At 37.9% G+C, this 27,013-nt stretch overlaps 6 protein-coding genes and 1 long non-coding RNA gene across 7 annotated transcripts in view; 2 read left to right on the top strand and 5 right to left on the bottom strand.

Moving 5' to 3' along the window:
* LOC134817658 (cysteine protease ATG4B-like) overlaps positions 1-12,369 on the top strand; it is a 39,687-nt gene extending 27,318 nt beyond the window's left edge. The window contains exons 2-11 of the mRNA XM_063826915.1: positions 5,624-5,756; positions 6,689-6,823; positions 6,973-7,075; positions 7,356-7,544; positions 8,169-8,321; positions 10,293-10,393; positions 10,530-10,681; positions 11,049-11,181; positions 11,367-11,475; positions 11,857-12,369. Of these exons, the coding sequence (XP_063682985.1) occupies positions 5,652-5,756; positions 6,689-6,823; positions 6,973-7,075; positions 7,356-7,544; positions 8,169-8,321; positions 10,293-10,393; positions 10,530-10,681; positions 11,049-11,181; positions 11,367-11,475; positions 11,857-11,930 (1,254 nt within the window). The 5' untranslated portion in view covers positions 5,624-5,651 and the 3' untranslated portion in view covers positions 11,931-12,369. The remainder of the gene's footprint in view (positions 1-5,623; positions 5,757-6,688; positions 6,824-6,972; positions 7,076-7,355; positions 7,545-8,168; positions 8,322-10,292; positions 10,394-10,529; positions 10,682-11,048; positions 11,182-11,366; positions 11,476-11,856) is intronic.
* On the top strand, positions 1,438-5,406 carry LOC134816414 (uncharacterized). Its single transcript, XM_063825249.1, has 4 exons — positions 1,438-2,030; positions 2,286-2,444; positions 2,768-3,107; positions 3,480-5,406. The coding sequence occupies exons 1-3, from the start codon at positions 1,454-1,456 to the stop codon at positions 3,100-3,102; spliced, it is 1,071 nt and encodes a 356-aa protein (XP_063681319.1). The 5' UTR covers positions 1,438-1,453; the 3' UTR covers positions 3,103-3,107; positions 3,480-5,406.
* Positions 12,370-12,406: 37 nt separating the features above from the next.
* Positions 12,407-26,906, bottom strand: LOC134817667 (28 kDa heat- and acid-stable phosphoprotein-like). The gene is made up of 5 exons (XM_063826928.1): positions 26,897-26,906; positions 14,928-15,051; positions 14,721-14,777; positions 13,378-13,526; positions 12,407-13,218 (listed from the first exon to the last, which is right to left on the bottom strand). Exons 2-5 carry the CDS (start codon positions 15,033-15,035, stop codon positions 13,065-13,067), a joined length of 468 nt encoding a protein of 155 aa, XP_063682998.1. The 5' UTR covers positions 15,036-15,051; positions 26,897-26,906; the 3' UTR covers positions 12,407-13,064.
* LOC134817226 (uncharacterized) lies at positions 15,191-16,186 on the bottom strand. Its single transcript, XM_063826360.1, has 3 exons — positions 16,026-16,186; positions 15,807-15,889; positions 15,191-15,609 (listed from the first exon to the last, which is right to left on the bottom strand). Exons 1-3 carry the CDS (start codon positions 16,168-16,170, stop codon positions 15,424-15,426), a joined length of 414 nt encoding a protein of 137 aa, XP_063682430.1. The 5' UTR covers positions 16,171-16,186; the 3' UTR covers positions 15,191-15,423.
* On the bottom strand, positions 16,366-18,830 carry LOC134816773 (uncharacterized). The gene is made up of 2 exons (XR_010160442.1): positions 18,082-18,830; positions 16,366-16,490 (listed from the first exon to the last, which is right to left on the bottom strand). It is a non-coding gene; the product is annotated as an uncharacterized LOC134816773 (long non-coding RNA).
* On the bottom strand, positions 19,023-24,655 carry LOC134817653 (uncharacterized). Its single transcript, XM_063826908.1, is given in 10 exon segments — positions 19,023-19,436; positions 19,625-19,814; positions 20,717-20,753; positions 21,118-21,175; positions 21,177-21,218; positions 21,451-21,620; positions 21,796-21,978; positions 22,165-24,077; positions 24,314-24,408; positions 24,605-24,655. Coding segments are annotated over 9 exon segments (2,868 nt in total). The 5' UTR covers positions 24,376-24,408; positions 24,605-24,655; the 3' UTR covers positions 19,023-19,223.
* Positions 25,328-27,013, bottom strand: part of LOC134817478 (tubulin-specific chaperone D-like) — a 44,559-nt gene continuing 42,873 nt past the window's right edge. The window contains exons 14-16 of the mRNA XM_063826617.1: positions 26,461-26,666; positions 26,116-26,242; positions 25,328-25,975 (exon numbers count right to left, since the gene is read on the bottom strand). Of these exons, the coding sequence (XP_063682687.1) occupies positions 25,820-25,975; positions 26,116-26,242; positions 26,461-26,666 (489 nt within the window). The 3' untranslated portion in view covers positions 25,328-25,819. The remainder of the gene's footprint in view (positions 25,976-26,115; positions 26,243-26,460; positions 26,667-27,013) is intronic.

The following is a 27,013-nucleotide window of genomic DNA, read 5'->3' as shown; positions in this document are numbered from 1 at the left end:
CTGATGCATCCAGGGATATCCTTCCTTGCGAGTCCTCCTACGCTGTAATCAATGGGGATATAAACACAAGCAAGTAGGTCGAACACAGCTAGGAGTAGGAATAGGTTCCTGGGTAGGGAGGGTGTCTTGAGAAGGTTGTGTCTGATAACTAGAGAGTTTAGGGGGGTTGAGATAAGGGTTAGGGCCAGGAGAGAGAGGCATATGTAGAGGTCTGGGTAGCTTGTTCCGCCATTGCTGATGATTGCCATGTCTGGGGAAGGTAGTATGGAATAGTTACATTTGTAAACAGCTTAATAATGCATCAGAAACAAACAGAAATGAACCTTGGTCGAGTTGGGAATAGATTTAAGGTGTTTTTTAATCAGTTGCACACCGCACATGTGTTACCAATTATAACTCCTCAACGTAAGTTAAGGTTAGTGGCTCCAGACATAATTGGTGCACACGTGAATATATGATTTAAAAATTACTGCCCAGAGCACATGACGTGTTCCATGTGATTACGCGGACGTCGTTCTACATATAACAGCTGCGTTGCTACTTTGCAGCTGAAGCCTGAAATAAGTAAATTGCGACGAAATTTAACGTGGTGATGTTGCCTCAGATAATTACCGAACAACTCTTTCAAGTAGAACACCGGCGTAACTTGTATAATATCATCCAACTCAGTTTTACCACCTGCTATTGGGAGCTCTTACAGGTGCAGGAACTTAGTAATTATTTTGCTCAGATAAGATAAGTTAATTTCTCAAATCAGGACTTAAGTGTTGATTGTAATAATGATTGGATAGAGCAGGATCACCAATTAACCCATACATCATCCATGTTATCATGTCACCATGTCAGCTGTTTAAGGTTGGATTTTTCAGTGCAACCTTTCTATGAGAGCTCGAATATTGTAACTATAGAAATCTAAGGGATCTAATTCTAGGTATAGTAATTCCCCGAGAAAATGGCCGCGGTAAATCGGGGTTTTAATTGTTCATTATGTATGTTAGCCCTATTTGGGGAATGGAACTATGGAAATGGCCGCGGTAAAACGGGGTTTGAGGTAAATCAGGGCACGGTAAATCGAGGTTTTACTGTATTATAAGTAGTAGGTACGATTCCTATAACCAAATCCAGAAACTCGGTCTAGTTTGTCTTGAAGCAATGAACAGAAATATTGAAATGTATCATTTTGCTTTGTATGTAAATGCTTTTTATAATTTATTGATTTATAAAAAAGTGGATTCTTTTTATTTAATGTTGATTTCCAATGAACAGAAATATTGAAATGTATCATTTTACTCTGCATGTAAATGCTTTTTATAATTTATTGATTTATAAAAAAGTGGATTCTTTCTATTTAATGTTGATTTCCTTCAATTGTATACACACACATTCAAAATAACAAATGGCAGGCACTAATTACAGAATTTATATTATCATAGGTACCAGGAATGTCGAGAAAATGAATGGGAAGGAAAGAATGAAAGAGGACGTTATTTCAGATGATGACTTTGTGGACACCAGGAATGTCGTGAAAATGAATAGGAAGGAAAGAATGAAAGTGGAGGTTATTTCAGATGATGAAGTTAAAGATGAAGTTACTTTAATCAAAGAGATTATTTCAGATGATGAATTTGTGGACAACGATAAAGAAGGCAAAAAAACTGCCGAAACTTTAAGTGAAAATTTGCGCAGAGAACTGAAGAAAAAAAAGCGCTTCCGATCTCTCAGTACAGTTCCCACCAAAAATCTTGAATCAGAAGTAGAAAAAGAGTTGTCTTCAAAACGAAAGCACACTGTAAAACCTCAAAAAGCGATCAATCCTCTCAAAGAAATAACTTTGACAGATCCTGATACCTCAAGTTCTTTTTCACCAAGAAAAAGCGAAAGAATAGCAGCAAACGAATCTATTCTGGAGAAAAGCAGCATATATTTTAGTCCTGGTGAAACTGACCCAAGGGTGAAAGCAATTGCTGCAAGAACGAAAAGCGCATTGCTATCTTGTGATTCCGAGTTAAAGGAACGAGCATCCAAAGGAGGTATGGGTATAATGTTATGTGCTTTAAAAACGTTTTGCTTGAGCTGCGTTATATATTATCTGTCGTTCATATAATACTATGTTACAAGATATGATTCTTTTACATAGTCCTTTTGAATTGTCTTGCTTTATGATTGAAAATTTATAAGAATTTGGATGTTTTATTTAATTATGTTCAAGTATATAATATATTTATTCGTAGAATCATCTTTAGTGGGTTTTATTAAACCGTTAACCACTGCCACATCAATTTCAGAGAATTTCAAAAAATGGGATCGATTGTTCAATGTTTTCGGTTCAATGATAGAAGAGAGGGAGCTTACAACTGAGGATTGGGAGGATTCTGCCTTAGTCTGGAAATTCGATAAAAATGTCATGGATCCTCGACTGCTTGAAGACTCCTGTAGCGACTCCGGTGGGTGCAATTTGATTTCTGGCTTTACTTCAATACAACTACTAGTCCAAATTTTAATCATAGTACAGTGACAGCGTGTACATGACAGTGTGTACATGATGCAGTGACAGTATGTACATGCAGTGACAGTGTGTACATGACAGTGTGTACATGACAGTGTGTACATGCAGTGACAGGGTGTACATGACAGTGTGTACATGCAGTGACAGGGTGTACATGACAGTGTGTACATGCAGTGACAGGGTGTACATGACAGTGTGTACATGCAGTGACAGGGTGTACATGCGGCTTTTAAATTTTCTTAAACTTATTTCAACTTGCAGATGAAGAGTTTGAGATTGTCAATCCAGACGACAAATTCGAAAGATCTTCTAAAGAAGCCAATGGCAAAGAACTAGCAGACTTTATAACTGGTCAAAGCAATACGATAAAAAAGAAGCTGATCCAACCTCGTGAAACCAAGACCGCTGCTCACATTTCCGGTTCAATGTCGGCAGATATCTGCCAGGGAAAATTCTCTAACTACAAGAACACCATGACAGTAAAAGTGTTTGGATTGGACCTTAAGTTCAGTACAGAATATCTTGATATCCTGAAAGCCATGACAGGAGTTGACATGAGAAGAAGTGCCGTACCAGATACAGATCAATGTGGCTGAAACCGGTAGTTATCCTATTGTTTTACTGATTTAGCAGTCATTATTTATGGATTCCAGATTCCTTACAATTCGCAGTTGTGACTTATATTATCATATATAATGTAAAGTTTGCTGCCGTAATTTATTTTTGATGTGTTGTTTTTAGCAATTATATTATAATATGTAGTATATTATATTATGTAATATTATTTTGCATAATTACTTATGGTACCTACCCAGTTCCCAGTACCCAGTACCCACTTGAACAAAAAACTATGAACAGTGATGGATGAAATTTCAGTCGTATTATATGCTGAAATTTAATTATGAGAAACCTATGGTTATACGTATATATCTTCCTTGTATTTCTTCTTTGGGTTAACAATTTTCTCTTGCAGGTGTTTCCTCTACAGTTCAGATTCTGAACGACTCTGGCAAGGAACTGATAAACACAAGTAAACTGAACGACGTGTCACTAGTTAAACAGTCCACATCTTCAGAACTGAACACCACCATAAAGAGTAAACGTCTTTTGCGGATGCTTACACCAGCTAGGAGGAATCATAATGACTCTTCATTTCTTAACAACTCTAAGGTTGTTAAGAATGAAACTGAAGGATTTGCAAATCCCAAGTTAAATACCAGCACTGATTTTAACAGATCTAATAGGACTCCACTAAAAACAGAACCAAGTGATCTAAACCTTACCTTCAACCGAGATACAACCAACAATGTGTCTTTATCTCGAAAAAAGGCTTTTGTCATGAAAATGTTAACCCCTATTAAGCCTACTAAACGGGAGGGTTTATCAATTCAGAAGCCAACCAAATCAGAACCTCCTCCATACGCATGCTCTAGGAGTACAAACAGTAACTTACCTCTAAGAATGCCACCAGGTGTAGAACGGTGTAAATCATATCCTGACCTCTCTCGAGCTGGAATATCTCCACTTAAAAGAAATCACAATTCTACGTTAAATGTGACGCACGAGGGCTCACCTTCCAAACGAATAAGATTCCATGATGAGTCGATATTGTCTTCAACAAGAATTGACGAAACTGATTGGAAGCAAGATAAAATGAATGATCATTCTTACCCTGACGGATCAGTCGATCATAGCTCAAGAATTGAGCCCGTCAACCATCGTCTGTCAGTATACGGAGATCATGTGCAACACTGCAGTGGCCCATGTTGTCAGCCTCCTCACCATAGTAACCATAGTAACCAACAGTATAATGCCAGTAACTACAGTACCAATCAGCACCATCTCCACCAGGGTCCTTATCTACACCACCATCTCGATCCTTACAATGCCAATAACTATAGTATCAATCAGCAACACCATCAGCCTCATCACCCTCGACATTTTACTGTGACGTCATCAGAACACGTGACGTCATCAGAACACGTGACGCATTTACAACCGCATCAGCAACGCTCCCTACAGCACACACATCTTACACATCAACAACCCCTACAACATCATCAGCAGCTGCAACACCACCAACCCTACCAACACCACTTACCACACCACTTACCACACCACCCACACCACTCTTCTAACCAACAAAGTGGCATGATACACTCCCCACATCCACACTGTACTGGTGAGTGCTGCAGACCACACCCTCACATACCACACCCTCACATACCACACCCTCACAGCGTGCCCGGTACTTCAAATCACGGTACTCACCACAATAGTCATCCGCCTGTAAATGGACGGTGGTCGGAGAGACCTAACCAGATGCAGCGGCATCTTCAAGACTCTAAACATGAGAAAATGAACATTCCTGAATCGAAATACCTGGTAGCCAAAGACAGCTCCGGATGTGATAACACTGTCAAAATTCCACTTGTTACTGAGCTGTTAAAGGGACTGAACAGCAGCAAAAGAAAACTTAGGATAAAAGTAGATTATGATGTTAAATTGGCTGATAGTGACGATGATGATGATAAAGAAAACTCATACTAACGCTTGTATTTTTTAGCATTTAAGATTATACGGTTTGTGATGTATGTACAAGGTTGTAAAGATTAGTGTGGTAGTATAGTGACTTAAAATTGAAAATGCATATTCTCTAGGCTGCTCTCAAATAGGTTTAACGATATTTTCTGGACTGTTATTTGCTGAAGTAGATGACTCCGAAGTGGAGAGGCTTTGCAGCATCGAAGATCGTTATCTTTCAGTTAATTTTACATCAATTATAGGCTTTTTGTGTTTAATACATCAGAATTTGTACATGTTGAATTTTGTGTCATTTTTAACCAAATGCATTTGCTATCTGATTGTAAGTTTTGTCGCATTAGATATTAATTCATGAACTGGACATTTTATTTCTCAATGATATATCTACAGTGAATTGTACAACTCTTTTAACTTTTTTTTCATAAGAGTATTATCTAGTTGTAGACTGTAGTTATGATCAAGATGGAACTTTCAAGAGTAATACCCTAATTAGGAAATAAAAACAATATGTGAAGCAGTTCAGCAAATGCGCTTCAACCATACCATATAAGGTAACAAAATATGTATATTCAGCAGACATGTTTTGAAAAGGAAAGGATGTATGACGAAGGTTACCTGGAGTGACGTGTGGATAGAGTACAGCTATCCTATCGGCGTAGCTTCTCTTGCTGTTATCACTGTTTGCACTGCAGAGTACCTTAGAAGGGTAAGTCTGTGGTTTAGTCTGTGGTTTAGTCTGTGGTTAAGTCTGTGGTTTAGTCTGTGGTTTAGTCTGTGGTTTAGTCTGTGGTTTAGTCTGTGGTTTAATCTGTGGTTTAGTCTGTGGTTTAGTCTGTAGATTAGTCTGTAGATTAGTCTGTGGTTTAGTCTGTGGTTTAGTCTGTGGTTTAGTCTGTGGTTTAGTCTGTGGTTTAGTCTGTGGTTTAGTATGTGGTCTAGTCTGTGGTTTAGTCTGTGGTTTAGTATGTGGTCTAGTCTGTGGTTTAGTCTGTGGTTTAGTCTGTGGTTTAGTCTGTGGTTTAGTATGTGGTCTAGTCTGTGGTTTAGTCTGTGGTTTACTCTGTACTTTACTCTGTGGTTTACTTCAGCTGGAAGGTGCATATAAAGCTGTTATTGACAGTGATATGATCTTTATAAGTATGCAGTGCGTACTGTTATCTGCATTCAATTAACAGACCCACCAACAATACATGAGATTACAGGAAATTTACGATTGTATGGTCTAGATTTTAATTACATGTGGTTCGAGTTTCAAATATCGAATCCGACTGGATTTCTAAAACCTAATTAGCCGGTCGTGTTGCTCCATCGCAGTCCCAATCCTCCTCCTTGCACTAGCTGTCCTGTTCTCCAATATACCAGTTGTTATTTTGTGTCTGTTACCCTACCCTGGCCTCGTTTTTAAGAGTTCCTTGATGCTAAATTTTACTGGATGATGTAATGTGTAACATTTTATCTCAAGTCACTTCACATGTTCGGATTATTCGGATACGTTTGGATTGGATTTGAATTAACGATTAATCTATTTTAAAACCAATAACTGTGATTGCTTCCGCAACGTTTAGTTATAGCTGCTGATTTTTCATATTAACAATCTGCCTTTTGTCTGTTTACGTTGTATCAAGTCTGTTATTTCAGAATGTGAGAATGAGCGACCTAGAAGCAACGTTAACAACACTAAACAACACGATCAACAATACCATAACCGACTACACCCCCGTATTCGGTAACTTAGAGGAGAAAACTCAGCTGCTTCATGGAGATGTGATCCAGGTTCGTTTTGTCGGATATTTCTTGGCGGGATCATTTATCGTTACGTTAGTGTCTTTAATTAATGTAGCACTTGATTTATGTAACTAAAAGCGTGTCGAGTGATAATGATAAACTATAACGTATTAATTAACTAATTATGATGTTTGCAGGTACTGGGTAGAAGTTATGTGCTACCAGATGACCGAGCCATATTCGAGAGGGATGTCGAGAGTTTCCTCTGGTTCTCTTACAGGAGAAACTTCAGAGCTATTGGTCAGTAATCTTCATACCTCCATAGTGTGACGTGTGTGTGTATCGTATTATATGTTTTTTTTTCAAGGAAGCTACAATATCACCTGAACTGTCTGATTTTTTGTTTCACAAAATTCTGTTTTATAAATAATTTTCGGGTACATTTATGATTCTGGATTAACTGTCCAGTTCCTGATGTTTGAGGCTTTTACTTTCCAAGACCTCATTCTTGGTCGGCAATATTTCCCGCAATATTCCGTATCATTTCCAGACATGGTCCCCAACAACTTCCCAACCCCAGGTGGTACCGCATACACATCAGACAGAGGGTGGGGCTGCATGTTGCGGTGTATCCAGATGTTGTACTCCCATACCCTCATCAGACACAACTTCAGCCGGGACTGGAGGTGGACTAAATGTAGTACTTATAACAGCATTCTCAGAGACTTCCTGGATGATCCTAACGGACTTTACTCCATACAGCAGATAGGTTTGTTATTTGTATTTGTATTTGTTATTTGTATTTGTATTTGTTATTTGTATTTGACTTGTTAATGCTTATATGAACGTGTTGACTGTTTGCTATCATTTTCTATTTTTAACAGAATGTTGTGACTGTATTTGGCGTCGTTGTTGTTTGATTTAAATGACGTGTCACGTTCCACTGTAATATATATTATATAATACAATATTGTATAAAAGTATACATTATACAAAGTATATTCCTGTCAACAACATTACAAGAATTGTAAACTTGATCAGAGTCATTCTCTGTCATATATAACACTTGGTGTAAAAACGAAACGGCGGCTATCACACGGCAACCGGCTTGACTGGCCTATACGGGGCGCTCCCTGGTCAAAGGATAGGGCGACTAGAGCTAAAGGAACCTGTATTAAACAAGGTCTAAAACCTAATGGACTGCTCCCGATAAACGAGGAGTAAGGAACGATATATAACACTGTCATCACCACTATTTTAACAAAACATTTATGATCTAATCCACATCAGCTGCTCCGATTATCTGAATACCTTGAAATTCACCCCCACCCCCTGTAGCTGTGTTCAGTTGTGTGAATATTACAAATATTACAAATACTTCACATATTTTCAGCGAAGGCAGGCTGTTCCGCTGGAAAGGATGTTGGCACGTGGTTCGGACCTAACACTGCTGCCCAATCTATACGGATACTCACAGAGTTCCACAAGGAACTTAATCTTACTGTCCAAGTCGTCATGGACAATTTCATGTGCATTGAAGATATAAGTGAGTTTTGATGAAATGTTCATTGATAATCACTGTGATAGAAAGTAAAGTAACTAGGGATCGCTGTGTTGATAAAATCAAATCTTTATTTGCTGTTCCCCTATTGATAATCGCTGTGTTGATAAAATCAAACCTTTATTTACTGTTCCCCTATTGATGTGGATACTGGCGGGGAGGTGATAATTTTTTGTTTACATTAATAGTGAGCACATGTTCAGGAGGCTGAGGAGTCCCTTATTTTATTACCCCAAAATACCAGCTTTATGCCTAAACTTCTTTTTACTGGGCCCATCCATTTACCATGCGTTTTTGCATCAAGTGTTTAATCAATTGCTTTTAAGAGCTATATCTCATCTTAATATTAAAACTTTTCAGAGTTCTACTGTAAGGAAGTGAACTGGACGCCTCTCTTGTTGGTCATACCTCTCATCTTAATATTAAAACTTTTCAGAGTTCTACTGTAAGGAAGTGAACTGGACGCCTCTCTTACTGGTTATACCTCTCATCTTAATATTGCAACTTTTCAGAGTTCTACTGTAAGGAAGTGAACTGGACGCCTCTCTTGCTGGTTATACCTCTCATCTTAATATTAAAACTTTTCAGAGTTCTACTGTAAGGAAGTGAACTGGACGCCTCTCTTGCTGGTTATACCTCTCATCTTAATATTAAAACTTTTCAGAGTTCTACTGTAAGGAAGTGAACTGGACGCCTCTCTTACTGGTTATACCTCTCATCTTAATATTAAAACTTTTCAGAGTTCTACTGTAAGGAAGTGAACTGGACGCCTCTCTTGCTGGTTATACCTCTCATCTTAATATTAAAACTTTTCAGAGTTCTACTGTAAGGAAGTGAACTGGACGCCTCTCTTGCTGGTTATACCTCTCATCTTAATATTAAAACTTTTCAGAGTTCTACTGTAAGGAAGTGAACTGGACGCCTCTCTTGCTGGTTATACCTCTCATCTTAATATTAAAACTTTTCAGAGTTCTACTGTAAGGAAGTGAACTGGACGCCTCTCTTACTGGTTATACCTCTCATCTTAATATTAAAACTTTTCAGAGTTCTACTGTAAGGAAGTGAACTGGACGCCTCTCTTGCTGGTTATACCTCTCATCTTAATATTAAAACTTTTCAGAGTTCTACTGTAAGGAAGTGAACTGGACGCCTCTCTTGCTGGTTATACCTCTCATCTTAATATTAAAACTTTTCAGAGTTCTACTGTAAGGAAGTGAACTGGACGCCTCTCTTGCTGGTTATACCTCTCATCTTAATATTAAAACTTTTCAGAGTTCTACTGTAAGGAAGTGAACTGGACGCCTCTCTTGCTGGTTATACCTCTCATCTTAATATTAAAACTTTTCAGAGTTCTACTGTAAGGATGTGAACTGGACGCCTCTCTTGCTGGTTATACCTCTCATCTTAATATTAAAACTTTTCAGAGTTCTACTGTAAGGAAGTGAACTGGACGCCTCTCTTACTGGTTATACCTCTCATCTTAATATTAAAACTTTTCAGAGTTCTACTGTAAGGAAGTGAACTGGACGCCTCTCTTGCTGGTTATATCTCTCATCTTAATATTAAAACTTTTCAGAGTTCTACTGTAAGGAAGTGAACTGGACGCCTCTCTTGCTGGTTATACCTCTCATCTTAATATTAAAACTTTTCAGAGTTCTACTGTAAGGATGTGAACTGGACGCCTCTCTTGCTGGTTATACCTCTCATCTTAATATTGAAACTTTTCAGAGTTCTACTGTAAGGAAGTGAACTGGACGCCTCTCTTACTGGTTATACCTCTCATCTTAATATTAAAACTTTTCAGAGTTCTACTGTAAGGAAGTGAACTGGACGCCTCTCTTACTGGTTATACCTCTCATCTTAATATTAAAACTTTTCAGAGTTCTACTGTAAGGAAGTGAACTGGACGCCTCTCTTACTGGTTATACCTCTCATCTTAATATTAAAACTTTTCAGAGTTCTACTGTAAGGAAGTGAACTGGACGCCTCTCTTACTGGTTATACCTCTCAGATTAGGGCTAAGCGAATGTAATAATCTCTACATTGAGAACATTAAGGTTAGTGTACATTTGGAATCATACCCAATACGATTTTGATATGTTTAGGGTATGACATACATTTGATGTGATCCAACATTGGTTTGTTATCTGTAAGCACATCACATTTGATTTTCTTACTCACAAAACACTTCAGCACTGTTTTGAGATTGAGCAAAGTGTTGGAGCAGTGGGAGGGCGACCAAACTCGGCATTTTATTTCATAGGATGTCAGAACGACAAATTACTCTATCTTGACCCACATGTCACACAAGAATCTCTTAGCCCTGACGACATCGACCTTGAGAAGTAAGAGTGAAAGCCAAAATTAATTAGATTTCCTAATAGCTCTAGATTCTTTGATGATTTCGGGAATTCTGATCTTGCCCGATTTCACCATACCGTTATTACCGTCATGTCATTTAACACGAGTTTGTTTGCCTCTTCAACCAGTGGTGTAACGTTACTTTGTGCCGCCCCCCTGCTGATTGAAATTTGCCGCCCCTACCCGGAGCCGGAAAATTCGACAGGGCAGTACACCAATACGGCGCTTTTTCCGTGAAATCAGACCTACAATCCAGGAAAATGTCGCCCCCCTAAGGTGCCACCCCCCTGCTAGCAGGGGTAGCGGGGGCGGTCGTTACGCCACTGTCTTCAACCCCATTATCTCCTACAGTATACCGGATGAGACCTACCACACGACTAAAGTTGACTTGTTACCGTGGGACCAGCTAGACCCAAGTATTGCTGTGGCCTTCTACTGCAAAACTGAGGAATCGTTCGACGACCTTTGCCAGCAACTCCAGGAGGTTGTTGTTATTTTTCTTGAAAATTGTCTGCACGTTCAGTTGATTGAAAACTTTGAACCTCATCCACGGACGAACCACTGTTTGGATTTTGCAACAATAAAAGTCAACTTTACTTCTTGGGCGCGGGCCTAAATTGCATTATAACACCAGGATTTTCCCCGAATAACAACATTAAATCCACGCAGACAATAGCGGCGGGAAGTGGCGCACTGTTTGAAATGGTTGCAACTCGCCCCTCCTACATGACCCCGCCCCGGAGGACCCCAATCGACAAACTCCTCGAAAACTACACTGGTAACTATGAACTATTTACGTTTGGACCGTGTCACGGGTCCCTTTACAGGCAGTGTTTCGTAAGGCGGTCCCAGTGATAATCAGTATAAGCGTTACCCGCTTGTATTGGTTAGTGATGAAATTAAATTGAAAATTGCGCAAAGACGCGCATTTCAGGAGTTTACTGCGCGCTTTACTGTTTGCGTCAGATTATTCGCGCGTTTTTCGGCCTTTAATCAGTGGGTGGGGGTCAACAGGCAACGTTACGCCACTGGCTTGAATCACCAACCTTCACCTGTTGCTGATAATGGTCGGAGGGTGAAACTTTCAGTGTTACCATTTACCCTCTTTAACGATACGGCGCTGGCTTTGTAATACTAATATTGAACTCATCCCTTTCAGCTGAATATGACGAGGTAAACACAGAAGATGCAGCCAGTGACTCAGACGGGTTCGAGATCATTTCCAACTCATAATTTGGGAAACTGACACTAGATGATGTATCAAGACAGATTGCAAAGACTTTAAAGTCCTTGAAAGGGGGAAGGGGGGAGTTGTTGAGCTGGGTCACCCCCATCCCGGGACTGCAAAACCCAAATTTAATGATCATGAGTTTCAGGGATTTGTTTTGATTTACCCGTAGTTTCTGTTCCATGTGACAATAGTTAACTGTTGCGTAGCTATGAATATTTACCAGTATTACCATTAAGGGATCGCTCACATATCACACAAGATCGCTTTTTTGGCCGATTTTGAATCCCTCTCCTCCGCAATCAGTTTTACACATAAATTTCACTTGCGCAATCGTTTAGAGACCCCCTCCCGGCTCATGTTGTATTTGAACGATCCCTAACCAAATGTTTATGAATGAAATAATTTGTTGGATTTATAGTTACTTTTTTGTTCAGATGTTATATTCGTGTATTTGATTTGGTACGAAGGAAAACAAATCTTAATCACCTCTTTGGAATATAAATGAAAAGTCCGCAATTTGCACTAAAATATTTTACAAGTAATACATTTGCGGGCATCTCGACATTAAATTTTAAATACTAAAGACTATGTGAAGGTTTGGGGGACACTAAATTAAAATCTCGAACATCTAGCATGATAATGCTGAATCAGCGGTTTTTACTGCATATTCTCAAAAAGAATACATTCAAAAAGACTGAGCGGTCTTTGGAAATAGCCAGTATTATCCTGTCATCTTAATAATGAAGCCAATTTAAGCAACTTCAAAAAAAATGCATTAAAGTTTGTGCGGAAAAAGGCCACCCGGATAGAAAAAACATCGGGTATTAAGATGTTGATAAAGGGGTGAGTATGGTGGCCGGGTTGAGCTCATGCCCGATTCGGATCACGTGACGTTACTATCATTTATTATTAAATATTCAAAATTACTTTCCCCGACGAATTCATGTTATCAATTACAAAGACATTATAATAAAAGCAAACTAGAAATTTAGACAAATTTATCAACTCTATTTTCCGATATTTCTATCAGCCCAAAAATTCAAACAAGGCCTACTGTCTGTTCACTTCATACTCCTTTCTTGGTGGATAATACATTTCATTTGATTTGTTATTTTATAATTTATGGATAGCCTTGATTACTTGGGGGCGGATCCAGCGGGTGCTCCTCTACCTGCTGCCTCCTCTTCCCTCTTCTTACGGATTATGGCTAAACGGGCCAAGTCCTTATGGGCTTGGTCTGTCTTGCATTCCAATTGTAGGCGTTGATAGTTTTGCCTTGCTAACTCTTCCCTGCAAACAGAATGTGGTTTATCCATGAGATTCGGAACTCGAACTGAAATGCCTCAGCACTCAGGAAATTTATATACGCCACACAATTTATCAAAATCGCATATTAGTCAACGAAGAAAATGCGTAAAATCGAATAGCAATAGGACGTGTATTGCTTACTTTTGTCGTCTGGTTAACTGTGAGGATTCTCCGTCAACTTTTTCGGTTTTAACTTGCCCTTTACGAACATGATTAGGGTTCTGGACTTCTATCATTCCCTCCACACCCTTAGCCTTTCGATCCTTTTCGTCTTCCTCCTCCGATTCTTCCTGATAAATTGTAATCCTTAAGTTTTACAGCATAGCGACGATTAAATGGGTATAAAACAGGTCTTTTGAATCAATTAAGGAAAACAACATTTTTTGGTTTCAACTCGCCAACTGATACTGTGATACCTTAATTCCCAAAAATTTGGGCAACAAAAAATTTGAGCGGGCCTCTCGCCCAAATTTTTTGCAGACCAAATTAATTGCATAAATCTTTTCCGTCTGCTAAATTTTTTGCTAACCAAACTTTTGGCATTTGGCCTGTGGCCCTGAAATCTATAGAAAGATGGCTTTTTCTTCATATCCAAGTGAAATAATATTTGAAATTTTAGTTTTCTAATCTGTCATTCATGGCTTGACCAAGTAAAAAGGCTTATATTTTAAATGAATAGAAATAACTGGAATAGCTAGCAAATGACTGGAATAATAAGGAATAATAATGAACTAAGGCAAATATCTAACTGAAATTTTAGTGGAAAATCGTTCATTTTTCGAAGAATTTGTGCCCAAATTTTCGGTCGCCCAAATGAGTTCAAATTTTCTGCCCAAATTTTTCGGGCTCAAATAAATTGTGCTCAATATAATGGCACACAAATTTTTGGGAACTAAGGTAGCTCCAAGTAAATTCACTTTAAACTCGAAACAGTTAATTTTGAGTTGAAATTATAGAGTAACTAGAGACTAGAGAGCCTGTGGTCACAGGGAGGAAGCTAATGGAATTTCTTGATAGTTCATTATTATTGAATCATAAAATATCCATCCCGACCGAAGATAAAGCCGACGAAAATGTAACATGCACTGAAGTCTGAACACAACTTAATAACTACAAAACATATCGTAATCAAGTCCCAACCCCTGATTACGTAATATACGAACGACCCCCAAGGAAAAAAGGAATCTCCGAATTATAATACGTATTATGATTTCATAATCAAGAATTATAATACAGCAATTTATTTGCTAGATCAATCATTACGCGCGCAGTTAGACTTGATTGCGCGTCACACATGCGCCGACAAGTCATTGAACACGTACTAACCGAAAAGGTTTTCATAAGAGCATTCGTTTGTGTGACCGATTTTGGCAACATGTTACCGAATATAATAAATCTCACTAGATCGGAGAATGAAGATCCCTGCATAAATCCGACATGCACATTACATCAGCATTCAGCAATAGATGAAACTTCAAACTTACTTCTGATTCTTCAGATGACGACTCATCAGAAGGTGAATCGTACCCGCGTTCTGCTCTCTGAAAGGAGCTTATTATCAAATAATTTAATGGCAATTTGAAATTTAATAACAAAAATAACAAAGATAAATGACCCAATATCAACGGCATGGTATACGAAGGATGAATTACAACGAATACTACTAAATATGAATTAAAAAGTCCTGTAACCTTCCTCGCTTTTTCTTCGTCCTTCTTCCTATCTTCCTCCAATTCCTCTCGGCTTGTGAAATGTCTGCTGTGTCCTTTGTACTTTGGTCGTCCTCGGCCTCTGCCCATTGTGTCAAAACTTGCTACAGAAAATGAATAATTACCCTACAAGAACAAGATCAAAATATCGATAAAGTAAAAAGGACACAGCACACATCACCATTTATTGGTTCAAGTCGATAAAGAGAAATGTATTTAAAATGTACCTAAAAAGTGAGTATCTATTTCGTTTCAAATTTACTTTACAAAATCTTTGATACGATCATAATACAAATGCAATCTTTATATATTCCATTTAAGTGTCTGTATTGATTCTAAGTTCTTACTAAAACCCCGTTATGACAATTCAGATCAACAGAATAGCAGAACCTTTAATAAATTATTCCAACTTTCCAAACAAGATTGATCAATCTCTTCACTTACATATTGTCTTCATTATTAAGTTTAAACTGGTAAACTACAAACTAAGATCGACTTTTTCTCCAATTTCGTGCTCAGCAGGAACAGGTCGGCCCACTTCCCACGCTTTAGTGTATGTTGTGATAAAGACGGGCGCAGTGTGTCCGCCCCAAAACGGTCGTTTGAAACCGACCTCTTTTAAACGAGCCTCTTTCAGTTCTTCAACGGCTTCCATCTTCTTTTGCTGAAAAGTTAACCATATTTTAATTAGCATTCACAATTGTTGTTTGCTATTCCAAGTCTTGATTTTTAAAACAAAACCTTGATAGGATTGTTAAGAACAATTATTGTTTTGAACAGTTTTTTTTTCTTCCATGACCTAGATAGATCACAAATTACTTGACTTTCACGTGAATTTTACTAGAATTGGTAAAAACTTACGATCTTCTTCTGGAATATGCACTCCTTATAATCATCCCACCAGAACTGACAACTGTCCCGTACTTTATCAAGGTGCGTGTTCACTGAAATTATATAAATATTATGAATATTATAAACTCCAAAAATGATGAAACATCTCAAAAAACTTGTTGGATTGTACTCTCAATTGAAAATAAGTCATAAAAGAAGAGTGAAAGTGAAAGTGAAAGTAGGACCTACATGCGCACTTGTAGTAGCGTTCACGGAGAGGAACACAGCGAACAGAGGTTTCCTGGCTTGCGTCACACGGCACTCCATTAAACTTGTTAGCTCTTGTTGCCCCCATATCGGACATGTGACTCTCGTCCATGCCGTTCAACGACATCTTGATTCTCTGTTCACTTGCTAGATGAGGGTTTAAATCAGTAATACTTAGATTTTAGATCAAAACTCTTTTAAAACAGTGTTATACAGAATTAAAAATACACAACGAATATCGTATAAATTACTAAGTGAAGCCAAGATTAACATGCAAAACATAGCCCAAATGAATTAAAATCAGAAATGAAAAGAAAAATGGTGATTCAGATAAGGCACGTCAAAAGTAAAACATGATATTAGAATCGTTACCTCAATAAACATTGTACAAGAGAACATTATGAACGAGTGATACAAATGGTCTTCAATTTTTCAACAGAAACAAAACTGAACATCATATGACCGGGGGGTATGCAACGACCATTAATGACCATTAATGACCATTAATGACCATTAATGACAATGTCAGTTTTGTCAAAATTTCATCTACTGACATTAATGGTCATGTTTTTTCCGGCACTTCTTAGAGCGAAAAGGACGGACGCCTGCATCACTTAGACCCTACCGTAAGTTAACTAACTACAAGTATATGTTATTATTTTACATTTACAATTAGAGATTCGAAAGAGAAAACTTAGAATAGAATCTTCCGTGGTTAGGCAGACCTTCCAGAATATCACTTGAGTGGATTCTAGAGTGAGTTAGGGATTACATTTATTAAGTTCGAATGTAATGAAGAACAAATTTTGCGGCCACGGGATTTAAACCAGATAACAGTTGGTGACTTATAATAGTTATCAATAATAATAATTCAAAGGGCAATTTAGGAGTATCAGATCGTATCAATAGTAAAATAACAATCAATAATAAAATAATAATAACACGGGTATTAAAATTAAATACTTCGTTCCCGTTCTTATATCATATCAAGATTTATATTTTAGCCAAATCATTATGCTAGTCGATTATATAGTAATTACACAGTAGATGAACTTATTCAACTTTAGCACTTCATGAAATACATCGTCATCAGTCTGAATCGGACAACAAAAAAGCTGATCTTTTCCTAGGATTAGATAGAACAATTCGTTTACAGTTCAATACTCTGCCTTTGGCAGTTTAAAGTTTTGACCCAAAATCGAGCACTGTCATCATGATAGGGACAAATTGATGCGGCAGGAATTCGTCTAGATCTGAAGTTGCCCTTTTTTGAAGAAGAGACACTCATTGATAAGATGGTACCGAGGCAACGAAGGGGACGTTTAGCATTTTTTGGAACAAAGGTAGCACTTAATGAGTCGCCCTTTCGAATTGTTCGACGTTGACAGGGCTTAGAAGAATTTTTGCAGCCCGGTTGATATGGCACAGAACCCTCGAAACAGCCGGTACCAAAAAATTTCGATCTCCGACTTTTATTTCCAAATATCGTCTTACGATGGCATAGAAGGTACTGTGAGGAGGTATTGAAAATCCAAATTATCAAAAGCAATCAACACAAATAAAGGAAATCAATACAATTCAAATCCACGCAAACTGCAAACAAGCATGTATACTAAGTCAACTGCAAACAAGCATTTATACTAAGTCAACTGTAAACAAGCATTTATACTAAGTCAACTGCAAACAAGCATTTTATTTTATACTAAGTCAAATGCAAACAAGCAAACAGACAAGACAAGTTACCAACGTATAACAGAATGGTGCTTGGCACTCATTCCGAAACCGAGGTCCGAGCCTCTATTAGGCGAATATTAATTCGTTTTCTCAAACGAGACTCTGGCAATCGATGTAGGGGGCTGTGAGAAACTTTATAGAAGTGATACAAAGTGATCATAATTGTAAATTTCTTGGACATGTTGCTTCCAAGATAGTTCAGAATTTCAATTATTTAATGACCATTAATGACCATTAATGACCATTAATGACAATGTCAGTTTAGACAAAATTCCATCTACTGACATTAATGGTCGTTGCATACCCATGATTCATATCCGATCTATGATCCTCACTTTTTATTTCTGTAAACAGTTTCAGGAATAAGAACATGGGGTTTCTGTGCAGGAATAGCATTCTCCCACAACCTGTCATTAGCTTTAAACTGATCCCAATTGATATAGTACAATTTACCATCAATCCACTGTTTGTGATCTAGCTTTGTCATTAACTGAAGTGATGAAAGAGGAACAGTTTTATCCACGCGCCTGCCAAACATATTGAGATGAGATAAGGTAGCAGTTGTGTCCTGATTCAGGGATATCTTACCAATACACCTGGCGTTGTACCACATAGTTGCGGTAAAAAGTAGTGAGGAAAATATGAGAACAAACCCTAAAGACGGCACCATACCGTTAGAGCTGGTAAAGCATAATAACCCAGTTCCTGCCATTGAAGCATTAAGTAGCCACATCATGGGATACCGTGTTTTCATTCTGTTCATCATTTCTGGGTGGACTAGGCCCACGACGTTGTCATCAGCTACGATCGGATCGAAGGGATCTCGAGGAGTTTCACTCAGCTGTAATGTATGGGATGTATGGAATGTTCTAGATGACTGCTGAACGATTGTTCTGTGAGGATACTTGGAGATATTTACAGAAGATTGTAGAATCCTTGACAGTTGGTTGGAGGAATTGCGATGGTGGTATAAGAGTGATAGAGGTTTGGTGCAGCGAGAACATCGAGTAAGAGTTGAGGGTAAGGTAGTGTAACAAAACATACTTCTAACTCTAAAATGAGGGACAGGATTGTTAGTGGTTCAAATTAGTATGAAGAATAGATAAGGACATCATTATTCAAAGAATGATGCGCCAAAGTCTACATGATGATTAAGCTTAATAAAGGGTCACCCTATGAAGCTTGAAAGTGAGATAGGTTTCTGTAATAACACATTTCGTTTAATTTTTGGAGGAATACTCGGAATGAATAAATTAATATACACAAAGGTCACGGCAATAATTTAACAAATCCAATAAGTTATAACAATAAGTTATATAGTTAAAATAACTCTAACCCCACCCCATAAAAAGCTAAAATACGGTTAAAAAAACATTAAAAAGGGTCTTTCAAAGTGTGAATCTGAAATCATTTCACGCCGATAAATTTCCTAACTTAAAAATAACTTCAGCACCCATCGGGAAACATTAAATCATCACCTGTATCATCAACATCACCAGATAAATCAATCTCAATGCATTCTTTATTATCATGACCATTTTGTTCTGGGATCGTTCCATTCATCGTGATGGGTCTTGATTCCATACCAACCTTGTGTTTCGAATAAAGAGGTTTCATGGCTCGCTGTAAACTGTTAGCCAGATTTGGAAACAGGAGCTCCTGAAACAAATCAACTTCAACATCCAAATCGTCTCAAATGTCATATTATTGTCTCACTTACTATTTAGAAAATTAAAACGACATAATTGCACAATAACCATGATGTAAACGGTACAATCATAACAAACTTTATCAACTAAATCAAAGAACATTGAAAGCTTATTATATGCAATCTCCGTGCTAAATACCTGCTGTGCGAGAAGCTGCTTAACCCGGTGGCGCTCCTTAGGTTCCTCGAAACACGCCGGACAGTTCTCCGCGATCACGGGCAGATGTTTGGTCTCCGCGAAGGTGCGCAGATCCCGTTCTCTGACGTAAACCAGGGGACGTATGACGCGCAGGTCTCCTTCTGTTACCGTGTAGTTTGCTTTCATTGTCCTGGTGGGGTTACAGGTTATGGTCACAGTGGCATAAATTTAAAAAGTGACTGGGAATCCGGTCTGGAAAGAAAAACAAAGACTAGATATATATTTTAAAAACGACTATACGATAATACGATTTGATGATTTGAGATTTCATTAGTTTCAACCCTCAATTCCATACCATACTGTATCGTGCATCTTTGCTGATTTATTACCGAGGTATTATTAGTTATTCATAACTGCCAAAATGTGGAAATAAAATTGTCGTCAGCAGGCTCAGAAGTGAAGAGCAGCAGAATTAGAGCTAGAACCGACTACTAAGCTACTAAGCTACTAAGCTACTAAGCTACTAAGCTACTAACATGACGTGTAGTAAAGTAATATTTATATATTTATAATCGCATGGGACTTGTTTGCACGTTCCTGCCTAATTGCTCGACTAGAAAAAGTAGTGGACTAGAAAAGCAGTCTTAGATCCCCTGTAGATTCTTGAGAATGAAGAATTACCAGGAATATCTGTCGCGCATTTTTTGTCCCAGGAATCAACAAGAACTAGCTAGATCTCACATATGTAATGCGCTCGATTCGAACGTCTTAAGAACCCCCTGAGAGCGACTAATTTTAATTTAATTAAATATTTTTTGACAAAAATCATTCGGTGCTATGGAAATATTATGACTAGGAATTATATCTGAAATTCTCACTTTTAGCCACTGTGTTTATAACAGCACTTAAATATTGTAAAATATTACATCCAGGATAAAACAGTAATATTTATGGCAAAACTCATTCACCCCAAAATTGTAAACCGAAGGAAAACAAGTACCTTGACACCCCTCATTAAACATTCATACTAAACATTCTTACACTGTAATCGGATCTTAGTTAGTGTCTTAGATAGTTAAATAATATTCGCACCTGAGTAGTCCGTTGTGAAATATGGACATGAGGAAACCACGTCTAACCCTAAAGTGGTGTCAAGACTCGAGAGACTAAAATAATTATTACCTAAATAGTATTTAATTCGCGTTTTTGACACAACTTGGGAGTCCAAATTTTGGGCACTAAAATTATTATTCCTTGGCCAATTTTTATTTTTTCATGCTGATTTGAAGGCCATTAAAGCATTTGACCCAGTCAAAAAAGTTTCAGTTGTATATCTTTTACGGTTTTTGCGGAAAGTTGCGTTAAAGTTGATGCCGTGGTGTCAGTAAAATGGCACGGATCCATATTATTATAATATATCGTCTCGCTTATATATAGTTTGCATAAGAGCCGCACCTGAGTAGCCCGTTGTGAAATAAGGACATGAAGAAGCCTCTCGCAAAAGATCGTCAGGTGTTGTCCCATTGCTATCACGTTGTATCCATGTGCCCGTGGCAGCTGCGTATATCCGACCTCGCTTCATTCTACTGCACAACTGAAATTAAATAATTATATTTATCATGTTACTGGAATGTGCAATGAAACTAAAAATACTGTAAATTAAACGTACTGAAAAATAAGGAGCTGACTTAAGAAGAGTTGAAGTCTTCACCTTCTCCTTATCCAATCAGAGAATCAGGTTTTCATGTACCATAATAATATAGCTCGATTTTATCATTTAAAAACGAAAAGTTTTAAAAATTATACGAATGTTAGTGGTAACTAACTAACCTGCAGATACTAGAAACCTCCTCCATTTCCTCAGCTTGTTTCAAAATACCCTGCCTCTCGAACAGGTACGGTACACCGAGTTCCTTTAGGTAAGGAATCAGCGGGGCGGGGTTGAATGTTGGTGTCATGGGATCTACTGTTACAGCTCCAAGCTCAAATACTACACCTGGTTGGCGGAGTAGATAATTTAATAATGGTATTACTGACATGGTTTAAATTCTATTCTATTTAAAAAATACTTAGTCACTTACCGATCTGAATTTTTATTTAAATCAGATAAACCAGGATCGAAGAAATTAACATTTGGTATCAAAAAGTTATCAATTCCTTTCTTATCATACCTTTCTTTTTGGCGATGAACTGGAACTGTCTAAGGGCGTGAAGTAAGGAAAGTGAATCCTTGCCCCCCGACAAACACAACAGCACTTTATCACCATTTAATATCATCTGGTACTCCTCGATGGCTTTCATCATGGGTTTCAGGATGTTCTTGGTGGGGGCGTGCCACTTTGCTATCACTGGATCTAAATTGATACAATTACTTAAATAATGTATCGGGTTTAGAAACTGGTTATTTTGATTTTAACCGAACTGAAAATAACGCTTCAGTGTATTTCGCATTACAATTACCAGCTTTAGTCTTGGATATTACACTAATTTTTAATTGATAAAAAAAAAACAATCATGATTATAAAGTTGTTTATTCAAACCTTTTGGTTTGGAGGAAATGACAGGACATTTAGCTGTCCCGTTATCATTAGCAGGGGAGGGAGCATTGAATACAACGGATTCAGCTTGAGTGCCGTTCTTAGAATCTACCTCAAGTATCGTATGATCAGAAGTTTTGTTATGCAAACTTGAAGAGACAGACAAGATATCTTCAGTGGACTCGATAGCTGGTGTTTTGTTCAAATGGTGTCGACTGAAGAAGGTTAATCCATAAAAGAGGATGTTGAAAGGAAATGAGACGAGGGAATTAAGGAATGTAAGACTGTAATGTATGAGAGAAAAAGGGGCGGCTCCTGGTTGTGACGTCTTCCTTGGAGCTATGGAAAGCGGTTTTTGTTCTACTGAAGATTTGCAATGATATAGTATTTGGTCTAATGTTCTTTTCCTGAAGGCAATAGTATCATCTGAGTCCGTTTTATTCTTCATACTAGGAATAAAGGGTGCTTTAGTTAGAATCGGTTGTGACGCATTGACCTTATTAACAACATCGGCAGGCAACAGAAACCATCTCAAATCATTGGCATCCTGGAAAACTGCACTTGATCCTTGGACATTACTGTATCTGGTGATACCTTTAAACACCTCTTCAGCTTTCTTCAGACATTCCTCCATATCAAGATAGGATTCAACAGGAAACGATTTAGTCCTCACACCACCACTATCAAGTTTAAGATGAGATAACCACCGTCTGTTGTTGAACTGCAGGTTGTTGAGATGGTGCCACTCACCCGTCTCATGATTACACCTATAAAAGGGTAGAAGCTTCCACCCCTGTTCCGCCACCAGCCGAACAGCACGGACCACAAAATCCACAACCTCACAAGGAGTAGTGTAGCTGATAGACAGTCTGGCAACACCCGGTCTGAAGATTTCATGTGAGCTGTACTCTTTGGTTCGCCGCAAATGGTGGCGATCCAAATTGGGGTCTTCGGATAAGAGTTTTAGGTATGCATTGTTAAGGTTTGTGTCGAGCCCCAGGAGCCGTTGAACATATGGCCCAGCGCACAAGCAGCCACCTCGAGTTTGAATGCCAAACAAATCGTTCAGCAAGGTGACCACGTAATTGTGATGAAGGTATAGTCCGTCGTGTTGAATAAGAAAAGAAAACAGCGGGATTTTAGTGTATTCAAGATCGTCTAAAAGTATAAGATTAGGAGTGTCACTAAATCCTGCCCTAACCTTGTCCACGATCTTCTGATTGATAGACATGATAGTTTGAACCCCAACATTAAGTTTAACATAGCAAGCCAGAGCTGCCCTGATTGAGCCTATTATATTAGGAGTCCCCCCTTCCTCCCGTAGCTCCGGAGCTTTAAAATACCTCGTCTCGTCCTCTTTTACATAAAACACAGTTCCTCCGCCACTCACAAAGGGCGTGGAGTTTCTAAAGAGGTTCTTCTTAATTACCAGCACTCCCGGAGTTTCAACTCCGCCCAGGAACTTATGAGGAGAGAAAACAATAACGTCTTTATACGCTCCTTTTATCACCGGGTTCATGTTCATTTCAATGTACGGTGCACCACTAGCATAGTCCACGATGATATGCGCATTGTGGACGTGCAGGATCTGAGCGAGTTTATCTACCTCATACACTGCCCCGGTAACATTGCTAACCCCAGCAAAGCACCCAAACACCACTACCTCCGGATCCACAGCTCGGATCTGCACCAGGATCTGCTCCAGCTGGTCCCCCTTATCTGGGGTATCAGCTAACATGAGCACATTCTTAGTAACGTCCCTCCACGGAGTGTAAAGTGAATGGTGGGTTTCCTCTCCTACTATGAATATGGAGTTCTCCGCGTCTATGATGTGCCGGAGGAGGGAGACTACGCCTGTTGTGCCGTTTCCATGGAATATAACACTGTCTTTGTCGGAGTTAGCGTTAACTGTGTGCCTGATTAATAGGGTATAGTTGAGTTTGGTTGTGTGTCGTACTAGTTAGTTTATCGTAAGTAGTTTATTGTAAAAAAAGGAAAATTGAATTTCAAATAAGATTATTTTTCAAAAACTTTAAAAATAATTATCACAAAAAGCAGATATCAATATGCTGGTAGCAGATGAGATTATGCGGATCATGCAGATTTAAAGATCATTAATCATTATGCACATATTTTCAAAAAACAAATTCACCTTACAATCTGGCGAGCCTCCTCTCGAAACATGCTGATCTGGGTGGCGGTGGTATTGGCCATGGAATGTGTATTGGCATACCACGGCAACACTTCCTAGTAGTAAGTAGTAGTAGTAAACCACCATGTGCCTCAATAAAAATATTACTATCATTTATTATTATATCAATTTATCATTAAATATTTCAACAATATCAATAACGTATATGGTTGATCCTTCACACTTAGTAAAATATATAAAAATAAAGTTAATCTACATTAAAGAATAAATAATCTATATTATATAAATCACCTCATTAATATAGTCGTTTATAAACTTCAACCCTCTACCAGAGGCACTCCAATCGCAATAAACTGAGGAAGAAGTTATATGAAACGTGGTTTGATAGTGGGCCATCACGAACTTTGCCCTCATCTACATTAAATATTGATGGAAGTTTATCAAGATTATAATAATATTGTAGTTCCAGACGTTTGGGATGGGTATTTTATGGGTATATTTATATTATGTACCGACAATCCCACAAGGTATACAATATAATATAATAAATGATAAAGTTAGAAGTTCCGTTCGCTAACCTATTTTTCTTCCGCCAAAGGGACCACGAAAACTCTGATCCTTGCCGATTTCGTTCTGATGAAGATATTCCACAAGATCTGATCCTGTTTTGTTGTCTAGTTTGTTTATTTCTCGGATCTGTTCATCTTTGATATTGTCAGGTATGTCGTAAGACAAGTTTGAGGCATTTCTTAACATTGCTGTGATGTTGAATAAGTTGGATAATGTGCGGCTTATAATATTAATTAGAGGCCGCACCCAAAAATGAAACGAATAGTAGGAATTGTAGTTTTATAGTGAAAAATATAACTTTTTTTATAGTAGGTGGAGACTATCATTTCGTCCTCAGTAATCAAACAAATTAAACAAATACTAGTATTTGAACAACGTTTGGAAGAGAGCTCTTTAGTTTGTCATTTTAATTTGTTCTGATAAGTAAACAGTAAAAAAGAGAAATTACGATTTCAAACTGTACATATTTATATGAAAATCCTTGTTCTTTTGACTAAAAATAATATTAACAACAAAGTAACGAATAGAAAACACTACAATAATAATATACTTATTTAAACACATACAAATTTAACATTAATAATCAAATAAAAAAATTTTTTTTCTCATTTCTTCTCAGACCTTGAAAAATCAAAGATGTTACTTAAATTATGTAAATACTATGATAATAATAATATGACAGTAATATATCAACATTAAATTACTATGTTCACCCGAAAATAATTCCGATAACTAAATGATTTGGTATCACTGATAATATGGATTGTTGGTCACAAAATTAAAATTTGGAAGAACCTTGCCAGCGAGTGCAACCAAAGAATTTCAAAAGAATTACGAAACTATGTACAAGACATCTTACACACTTCACAGTGAGTTACCAATTGATTAATTAGTAAATTAGTTTAATTATCCTAAAGGTAAATCGTTTAAACAAGCTCAATATCCAGCCCTTCCCACCAAATCACTGTAACTATCGAACTGCTCGACGGTCGAAGCTTTAGGCTTTGGTTTGCTAGATTTCAGAAGTTTGGGCTGGGACACTCCAACCAGATCGCAAATCTTGTTCCGTTTAGCTCTTAACTCGTCTATATCCTGGATAAGTTTGAATTTATAGTCAGGTGAAATATCTAACATTCCGGATGTTTCCGTAAAAATAATATAATAATATAAGTTTTAACGATATAATATTATGTAGTTTTTTATATTACAGACCCACGAAAGGGGATACTTACGTTTGGATCTTCCCAAACGGTTTCTTCGAGAATCTGGGAAATTTCTTCCGTATTTGATATGACATCATCAAATGTTACCAGTGCAGTGTAGAACGCATCCGCCATCCCCTTTCTTACTCGCGGGTACCTATGGGAACCGGAGAGTTGAGGGATCCGGGAAATGAACGGGATCTTCAGACTGGGTGCTCAGTAATTTATTTGTTTTTTTAATCGTGAAAGGTGCTGTCAAAATTTCCATAGTGTCTAAATTCGAATATCCGAGTAAATTTGTTCGATGAATTGATAAATTTTAATACGGCACTCACTTAAAAACGTCAAGAATCATTAATAAAAACAATAAAATACCTATGACAAAGCAGGAGCATGATCTGACTGAGAACACACGAGTTATCAGTAAACTGGAGGCAATTAGCCAGAGGGCTCAGAGTCGCGAGCAACTTTCCCACGCTGCCACACCCTTTCAGTTCTAACTTTATTTGGTGGACAAACTTGGCGACAAAACCATTTCCCATCTCATCATCAAGGATCACATTCGTCAGCATTAACTCCGCCTGAGTAAGGAGAATTATCTAGCAACAAGGAACAGGTTTCTTATTACAGCTGAGACAAGAACTTTTAGATTTAAAATAAACAGTGCAGATATTAAGCTGGTAAAATTCCCCCATAAACAATATATACTTTATTTCGAGATAGCAACAAACTATAGAGGGAAATTTTTGAGGGAATCACGGACTCCTGGCGCCTACCGGTGCCCGCGGGGCAGCCATGCCCCTATTTTGTCCAAATTATTTCCAGCAAAATCATATAAATGTGGTACAGGGTTTGGTACAGGGTGTACCACATAAAATGTGACTTTTCTCCACTTTTATAATTCTTGACAAATTGAAACTTCACGGTT

Source organism: Bolinopsis microptera, chromosome 6 (assembly GCF_026151205.1).
Source record: "Bolinopsis microptera isolate Bmic1 chromosome 6, MBARI_Bmic_1.0, whole genome shotgun sequence".
Taxonomy (NCBI): domain Eukaryota; kingdom Metazoa; phylum Ctenophora; class Tentaculata; order Lobata; family Bolinopsidae; genus Bolinopsis; species Bolinopsis microptera.
The sequence above is the reverse complement of the archived record's forward strand: the minus strand, read 5'-3'. Positions and strand labels throughout refer to the sequence as shown.